Raw genomic sequence first — 9,195 nt, forward strand, 5'->3', positions numbered from 1 at the left:
AGCTTCTCTGGGCAACCTGTGCCAGGGCCTCGCTGCCCTCCCAGCCAAGAATTCCTTCCCAATATCCCAACTAACCCTGCCCTCTGGAAGTTTGAAAGACAAAATCTAGTGTAAAAGCAGATTTTTTAAAAAATTATTAAAAAAAAAAAAAAAAGAGTGCCCAAGGCAGCTTCAGTGTCTCATTTCAGCTTTAAAAACATAAAATATAAACCCGACTCAAAGTCAGGTTTTGCCCCTTTAAAAACAAACCCAGGAAAGTCAGAAATGACAAGTGTTTTCTCAGGACAATGTTATTTTGGTTGAAATGTCCCTAATTTTTGGATTAAGCTCCTAAACTTTAGCAAACAGTTACAAAATAACGAAATTTAGTGAAGTACATGAGGTGTTACTCCACCTCTGTCAAACCCTCCATCCAAGGCAAAAGCCCAGCAGCTCTTTTATTTCCTCATCTCTGGCCAAAAAGATGCAATCAAGAGGGGAAAAAAACTCTCCCACACTTCCTGAAATTCAATTTAACTGAACTTTAGGTGTAGAAATTAGCTTTTTTTTTCTACAAACTACTGCTACGTAAACATGTCCTACAAAGGCAACCAAAAAGTTGGGAAAATGTACATATTTCTTAAAAAAAAAGCATTTTAAAAAGGCAGAACTCCATCCTCTCTCCCTTATTCTAAAGGGCAAGGTGTTATGAGCCACTCTGCTTTTTCAAGCTAAGAATTTTATGACCTGCTGTCTTAAACTTTATTCTGTTGTTTGGTGAAATTTGGGGTAAATTCCCCCAAATCAGGACCACATGCCCATGAACCACTGTGCAACACAGGCTGTGACAGCATGAAATCAAAGCCATGGGCACACAATTAAAATTAAAATTTAATTTTAATTAATTTTTTAAATAATTTTAATTAATTTAAAAATGAATTTTGTTAATTTTAACAAAATTAAAACTGCAGATCACACACATGGCAAATGTGACTGTGGAATATTATGAACACTGTCACACACCTGCATTGCTGGGACAAACAAGCCCTGTTTGTGTTTTTTTTCCACCCTTATTCTCTTCTGTTAAATAAAAGATCTGCCCCTTCTGGGCTACAAATTATTCCCTAACATCAAACACAGCTCTCAGTTTAAGTCTCAAAGTGTATTTAACACAAATAATGTGTAAAAAACCCTCCAGTGTGAAGGTACATGAATTCAAGTGTTTGATCTGTGCTCAGTGTTATCCTCAGACAAGCACATTGCACACAAGCCACGTGATCCTGATGGGAAATGGTGGCTTTTGGCACTTCAGAAGGAAAAAATTAAAAGTAAAATATTAAGGTAGCAGCAGAACACAGAGAGAAAACCTCCCTGGCAGGGAGGAGAGGTGAGCTCTGTACTCACAGGGATGCTCCAGACTTGCATTCCATCACTGTACCCAATCAGCAGCAGCAAGGGGGGTTCATTCCCAGTGCTGTGGATTTCATGGAATTCCATATTCCTGGAGGTATCTAAAAGGGGGTTAAACAGCAAAGCCATTAGGAGCAGGTCAGGAACACAAGAGGGTGTTTTCTCACTGCCCCTTTCTGTTGGCAGAAGTCAAAGCAACCAAAGGGGCTGAAATTTTAATGCTGGAACAACACCAAAATATCTTCTTTAATGCAAACATTAAAGACTTTTAACAGAGAAGTTAAAAAGCTTTAAAATTTAAAACAATGGAGAAAAATATTCTGCATTACAACATGGGTTGTTTCTTCCTCCAGGGATTAATGAAACGTGGCAAACTTTTTAAATAGAGAACAAATTTGCACAGAACCAACAAAATGAACATTAACAAGTAGAGAAATTACAGAAATGCACAGACTGGGCAGAAGTATTTGTAGATGTGTTCAATTAATTAAGAAGTAACTACCTGATTGCAGCATCCAACCATCTCTCACTCAGTCCCTACCCTTCCTTTAAAAAACCAGGGAACTGGGATAGACCAAGAGAACAGCTCAGAGCTGAAGTGGGAATTAATCATCATTTCCTCTTAAAAAGGTTGGAATCTGCTTTCTGCCCTAAGTCAGCAGGGATGATTTACTGATATACACTGGAAGTGATAAACAAATTACCTTTTAAGAGTATTTTGTGGCTTTGCTCTATTATTTCTCTCAAAGACCTCCTGGACTCTCCTGCTCATTTTATCCAACTGCTCTTCCTTTCCAGGTGACTCCGAGTTCTGTCACACCACTGAAAACGTACCTGGGACCTGGACTGGATTCAGTTACAGAATGTGGCTTTGAAATCAAACTGCAGGTGACATAAATTCAGTTCTATGCTTTTGTTTTCAACTACCTTAAGGAAAATAAATGGATTTTTTTCTAATTTGCATTTCTTCCCAAGCAAGAGTTTGTTTGCCTTCAGATGAATCACGGGGCCTATTGACTCTGTTTGGCAGGTACTGGGCAAAAGTGCAGCTATCACTTAGAATTTAGGGAAATTAAATACTTAATTTGGAGTCAGCAATGCTCATGGATAAAACTGACTGGAATTATTGTACATGGACCCCCAAAAAAATCATTAAAATAATGAGGGGAAAACGAAGTCATACCATTTAAATCTGCATTTTCAAATCTGACCCAAACAATCTTCTCCTTTTCTTCTGGGGGGGTCCCACTGTAGGCCTGGGCAAAAAAGCAAAAGGGTTGAAATAAGTAAGCTTAACATCCTTTTTTTTTTTTTTTCCCTCCCTCTCTAAGAGGGAATGTAAGTTAAAAAAGAAAAACCTGATCCATGTGTCTCGTTGTCCCCAGTATTCCTGGGAGGTCTGGTTTTCAGGAATGAAATGTTTCCATGAGCAACATAACCATGTTAAACACCACTTACTAATGCAGGAATGACAAAATATACACAGCAATCAATGTGCTGGGGCAGGTCAGAAATGCCACATGAATTACAGCAGGTCAGTAAAGTTAAATACAGTGGCTTCTGTAATCTTTACCTTCAGCAGCTGTACACTGCTTCTAAAAGCAGTGTTAGAGCTCTCACACGAGGTGTTTTATTATTAAAATCCTCTTTCTTTCACTTAAAAGCTTTGCAAGCAAGACTGAGGAAAGAAAGGGACCTTTACTGGCCAGTTTATCTCACTGCCACCTTTCAGGTCCGTTTGTGACAACTTTAATGCAGCCATTTAAAAGAGAATCAACTCTGAACTCCAGCAGAACAGATCCAGGTTTCAGTTCTGGCTTCCACACATTCCCATAAAGAGATGAGGTACAAAAAGGACCTGTGGAGGAGCCCCTGCAGTGCTTCCAAGCTGGAGGTTTTACAGTTCTCAGGAGAAGCTGTGGTGGGGAGAACGTGAGCTCCAGCAGAAATACCAGCACCTCCAAGTGAATTATAACAAAATGCTGAGCAGTATTTGGGATTAAATATGAAAAGAGCCTGTATAATCACTTCACACATGCCAGCAAAGCAATAACACGAGCTAAAAACACCCAAATCTGAAAAATAAGCGTGGGGTTTTACTTTTCAAAACAAATCACATTCCGGGCTTGCAAAGGCAAAACTGATTTGGGAAATAAAACACAGACTGGATCCTGGAACTCCACAGGGGGAAAGGGGTGGCTGTGGAATGCAGCAACCTCCTGAATGAAAGCTGGACTATGCTTAATTTAACCCTGAGTCCAAAATGCACTGCACAAATTGCTGTTATTCAGGGCATTTTTTTATATCATTATCATTTATATCATTGGGAATTCCCAGGAGGAACTCCACGAGGAAACCAAGGCACCAACTAACCAAGATAATCCTTCAAACCACAATCAGGATTGTTTCCTGAGGCTCCAATGAGCTGCAGGGCTCCTCCACTATGGACCACAGCTTTCCAAAGAGGAGAACAGAATTCCTGCCCCTCTGCTACCCAGAGGCCCGAGGGAGGGACCATTCCAGTTCCACATTTATTATATGCAAATATCAAAATATTTATATATAAATTCAATATCCACACATTTATATTGATAAATCTGAATATATTTGTATAGAAATTTATCTGTTATATGAAATAATACACTGACAAAGAGGACTCCCCAGCAGGCTGGAGGAGCAGGGGTCAGGCAGAGCTGACAGTCCCACAGCAGCCAGGACATGCTGGGGCAAGTTAAGGAAACGAGATATAAAAGCAGGAGCAAGTTTCTTTTGCCTCCCTTTCTCCTTTTCAGGTGACAAAGGGTGTGCACCAAGTTGTCCTGCACCAATCCAGCCACAGGTTTACAACCACCTCCTCCCAGCAAACACATATTTGTCAGGGGCAGAGTGAGTATGACAGGCAGTCCCTCCCCTCCCCAGCTCTTCCAAGTTATCCAAGGAAAAGCTGCAATCCTCTTCCTGCTATTTATACTGCAGTTCTTCCACTGTGTGGCTGTGATTTTCATTTCATTCTTACTCATCAGAGGAAGTGTGCAGGCCCACCCTCAGCTGCTCTGCAGCCTGAGCTCACAAACCCCGTCTCAAGATTCACATTCAAAAGGCCAAAACATTTGGCTTTTGTTTTTTCTGGGTTATTTTACTTCATTTTGGTCCACCTGACACACATTTCCACTCAAAAGAAAACCCCTGCACATACCTGTGGCACAACATCTTGCAGGAAGGTAACAACACTCTCCATGTAGGACTGTTCCCTTGAAAACAGAAGGAGAATTTCAACTCCCACTGAAGCTCAGAAATGGTCATGAAAATATCAAATAAGACACACAGAACCAGAGGAAACATGGACAACCTTCAGCACAAAGGAAAATACCAAGTATGCAATGCAATTCAATATACTGCCAAACACTGATAATATAAATATTGGCCTGTAAGTAATGAAAGGACTAAATACAAGTCATAAAAAAGCTCAGTGACACCTGCTTATGGAATAACTGCTTGGGGGGGAGTATAAAACCTAAAAATGAAGGAATAAGCCACGTTCTCCACATCAGGAAATTATCTCTCAGTATTTTTCTCCCTGATTTGGCTGTTACAACATGAAAATGAGGATTTAAACAGGGGATGGTGGGACAAGGATGGAGGAAGTGGCAGCACAAGGGGGGCAGGAGATGGAGCAACATCCTCCCTAAGAATAGCAGGGGGAGAGGTATTTTCAGAAGAGATTTTATAGCTTGGGAAAGCTTATTCCTTCTTGGAAGTTCACCAGCAGCCATGATTTAGGATGGTGTGAAGCATGAGATGCACTTTTGGGGTAGATTTAAAGTAATGCTTTTATTAGCTTAGCCCTGCCCAGGTGGGGAGTGTCTTGTGTAAGTGCTGAGTAACGTGGTGTGGGCAGAGCAGGTCACACAGATGGTGCTGAAACTATGCAAGAAGTTTGGGTTTTTATGCAGTGAGTAACACTAGAGACACTCTGGCAGCAGGAACTACCTTCACACAGTCTGGGACTACTTAAAAAAAAAAAGAAACAAAACAAAACAACTCTTCAGGCAACAGCTTTGGCAGCCCCCAAATTAACTTTTACACTGTTAACAGTTTTTTTCTGTGCTAACTCGAGAGCAACAAAGGAAACCTGTAAACTCCTGGATGGCCAAAGGTGCTTTCTGAAGCTGTGCAAGAGTGTTTTAATAGAAGTGGGAGTGTTTAGCACTGAAGAGTGAAGTCCCCTGAAGAATTAAGCACTGCACACAGCAACACAGAAGGTATCGAAGTCAAATGCTGCACCAGCTGGATTAGTTTTCCTCTCTGAAAACACAGATAAAACTAAAACAAAGTCTTAACTTTTAGAAAGCTTATTCCAGCTCGTGGACAAATCAGCCTCTGTCCAGTAACCCAAGGATTTCTGCACCCCAGTTTGTCCCACTGCTTTGGGCTGAGGCCTCACAAACGAGCTGTGGGTGTCTGGTGCTGATTCCTCTCTGATTTATGTAGGTCACCCAAACTGCCCCTGCACACCTTCAGAGCCCTTGATTATAATGCTTGGCCACAGGTAGGGTGTTAAACACAGTGTCTGAAGGTCTGGGAATGCCTCCCAGCCAGAGTCATCCTGTCCCCATGGTCCAGCTCCTGGAATGGACTTTTCCCTCCCCCAGCTACACGTCAAAACAAATTTGATGTCTGGGCAACGTTTCATGCAGTGCATGTGCTCTAAATCCCTCCTGAGGCTGAAAAACCTCCAGGGAGAGGTCTTCAAAGTGCTTAAAAACAACATAAGCCACAAAATACATATATATATATATAAAAATCTTTCATCTAATAGGGATCTAGAAACTTGACATGACCAGCAGAATGCTGCTGTGCTGCTCAGCACACACAGCCTCAAAAACACTGACATTTGTGAGGTGAGCACAGGTACCTCAAGAACAAGACACCAGGTTCAAAAAGAACAAAAATAAAAAGAACAGATAACCATCATAATCAGCTTCTTGCAGTGTTGTTCTAGTATTATATTCTTAAAGCCTATTTTCAAGAAAAGGTCATTACAAAGGGGAAGTGTGTTTGTGGAGGAATTCTGCAACATAAAAAAAAAAATATAAAAAATGCTTCCTCTGTCACAGGGCTGCAAGACAAACCTCTAACACAACTTTCTGTGCTACAACAATCAGTTTCTTGTGCTCTCCAGCAAAAATAAAGTGAATCTTGATGTTTAAGCACACAGGGGTAAAAACTGAAGGGAATATTTCAATGGAGTGTTATCCTGCAGCAGTGTAAGCATCCCAAGAAAGAAAAACTGATACAAAAATCCCTTAAAGGACAGAAAAAAAGACCATAAATCTTCTAGGCTGTCTTACAGCCCAAAAGCTCTTTTGCCATGAAAGTATTTCCATGTGAACACAATGAAAGTCAGGATGCCCAAGGACAAAAATGGTCTCTTGGGAGCTCTGGCCAAAGAGACAGAGCTGCTTCCTTTCCTCTTGGTTTTGTTCTTTTAAGTTAAAAAAAAAAAAAAAAGAAATAGAATGCTCAACTCTACTTACTGAAGGACTTTAATGACAAGTTTTATGTGTTTTAACATATCCAGTCCAGGGGGCAATGTGTTATTGAAGAGAACAGCAGGAAAGGAGCATGTGCAGCATGTCCCTCTGGCCCAAGGAAGTTTGCACCATTGAACCTCCAGCCAGGGCAGTGTTTGTGCAGCAAAATGGTGCAAACAACAGCAAAACTATGCAACATTTCAGTTTTCTAAACCTGCAGCTTTGCTTTGGTGTACAAGTGCAAAGCATCCCAGGCAGGGAGACAAGTTTGACCTGCACCTAAAAGATGGGAATGAAACGTGTGCTGACTTTTGGAAAACCGCAGCGGCAACACAAGCCCTCCCAGCTGGCTTGGAAAAAAAACACCCCACAAAACTCAGGCAAGGAAGGTCCTTCTACAAGAAAATAAAGAGCATTTCCCTCAGGGCTGCTGTTCTAGAAGGTTCTTACGTGGCAGCTTGAGGCCGAACCACCACCCCTCCTGTGCATCGGCTGGGCCGGCGCGGGGACTCTGTCGCCATCGTTTCTGTGCTCACACCTGCAGGAAACACAGCCCTTTTTAACATCACCTGTGCAAGGTTAATTGTCACAAACTCCCTGACATCTTCTTCAAGGTGGTAGCAGAGAAACTCCACCCAGACAAACCTGCAGGTGCCTTCACAGCACTTCTTTTTTAAGCGAAAGAACAGCACGCGCCAAACCAGCGATTCCTCTTTGCAGTGTCTCACTCACTGCAGCTCCTGGAGTGTTTGTGGAAGCAAAAAAACACCCCACAGACCTGCATGACAAACTGGAAAAGCACCTTCGACTCTCAACCCTTTCAACCCAAACAATTCCACGACTGAAGACAGTGGTACAGGCACACAGGTGTCGCCATCATCACATAAACCCACTATTTACTGCTGTCTTGGAAAATAATTATATAAAAATAATATACAGTCACAACTGCAGTGTATTGTACTCTTGAAAAAAAACGGGTTACACTGAAGCTCACACAAAAAGTGTGGTGGAACACATTCTGCTGTTCCATGTCAGCTTTTCGTGCCACCTGTGAGCTTTTCTTCACACTTCCGTTGTGTGAACGTTCTGGGCAAGGTTCCTAAAGGCAAAAAGCACTTGAGGAGCATCACAGATCCCTGCCAGCTCCTCAGTCCACTCGGCTGTCCCCCCACCCCAAACCAAGGACCTGGGCACAAAGTGAGAGAAAAAAGCCAAATCCCCAACGTGGTACCAATCACCAGCATCGTTCCACGTCGGGGCAGACTCTGTCGGGGCCAACTCATTCAGTGAGGCAAGACAGCCACCCGGAAATTAATTAAAAAAATAATAATTAATAACAAACCCTCCAGGAACACAACCGCAGCGTGACACGCACGTGAAGGGACCGCAAAACACAAAATGGCACGGGAGGGATGAACCCACCCTCGGGACACCTGTGCCCGCCCAGCCCTGAGTGCCAACACCTGGTGCCACCCCCGTGAGGGGAAGGGAGCAGCTGAACACAGCTCAGCCCCTCATCTTCGGGGGTTCCACACGCCTGCGCCCCAACCCGGGCCCCCCGTCCCTCCCCGCGGCCGGGCCGGCCGGGCACCCTCAGCTATTGAGCAACTCCCACCCAAACGCCGCGACCTGCCCGGCCTTTTGTCCCCCTTCTGGCCGCCCGGTGAGCGGGGCCGTGTCCTCGCCGGGACCGCCCGGTGAGCGGGGCCGCGGCCTCGCCTCCCGCCCCGCGCCCTCCCGCCGCACCGCCGGGGGTCCCTCAGGCCGCACGGCCCGGCCTGCCCTGCCCGCTGCCCGCCGCCCCCCGGCCCGCCCCGGCCTCGCATCCCCGGCGCTCGGAGCCCGCTCGGAGCCGCCTCAGCGCTGCCCCGCGCGCGAACCCGCGCGGCGCCCCCTCAGCCCGCGCGCCCCTCACCTGCCGCCGCTCCCGGCGCCACTGACACTGTTTGGGACCCCCGGGGCAATGACAACCAGCGCTCCGCGCCCGCCACCAATCAGCGCGCCGCGGGGGCGGGCCGCTCCTCCAGCTCGGCCAATGGGCGGCCGCGCCGCCGGGCGGTGGGCGGGGCGCGGTGGGACGCGGCCGAAGGCGGGCGGAGCCGCCTCCTCCGGCCCCGCCCCTCGGCTTTGTTTACATCGGGGATCTCGCGAGAGCCGCCGCGCGCACGTGGGGCGGGGAGGGGAGGAGGAAGGCGGGGCCGCGCCGGATTGGCGGGGGTGGAGCCCGCCCCCGATGAGTGACGTCACGGGGCGTGGTCACCACCGTGAGGGG

General features: G+C 45.5%; 1 protein-coding gene across 10 annotated transcripts in view; it reads right to left on the reverse strand.

The window, feature by feature from the left end:
- BCAS3 (BCAS3 microtubule associated cell migration factor) overlaps positions 1-8,938 on the reverse strand; it is a 316,293-nt gene extending 307,355 nt beyond the window's left edge. For 9 of the 10 annotated variants that reach the window (XR_010435660.1, XM_064678040.1, XM_064678038.1 and 6 more), the window contains exons 1-5: positions 8,839-8,938; positions 7,374-7,461; positions 4,586-4,640; positions 2,573-2,645; positions 1,384-1,490 (exon numbers count right to left, since the gene is read on the reverse strand). Coding sequence is in view for 9 of the 10 variants with exons in the window: in XM_064678040.1 (XP_064534110.1) it covers positions 1,384-1,490; positions 2,573-2,645; positions 4,586-4,640; positions 7,374-7,444 (306 nt within the window). In the remaining variant the exon portion in view is untranslated. Of the gene's footprint in view, positions 1-1,383; positions 1,491-2,093; positions 2,236-2,572; positions 2,646-4,585; positions 4,641-7,373; positions 7,462-8,838 lie in introns of those variants that run through there. The other variant, XM_064678045.1, reaches the window with a different exon arrangement.
- Between the last annotated feature and the right edge of the window lie 257 nt (positions 8,939-9,195).

Source organism: Pseudopipra pipra, chromosome 21 (assembly GCF_036250125.1).
Source record: "Pseudopipra pipra isolate bDixPip1 chromosome 21, bDixPip1.hap1, whole genome shotgun sequence".
Lineage (NCBI taxonomy): Eukaryota > Metazoa > Chordata > Aves > Passeriformes > Pipridae > Pseudopipra > Pseudopipra pipra.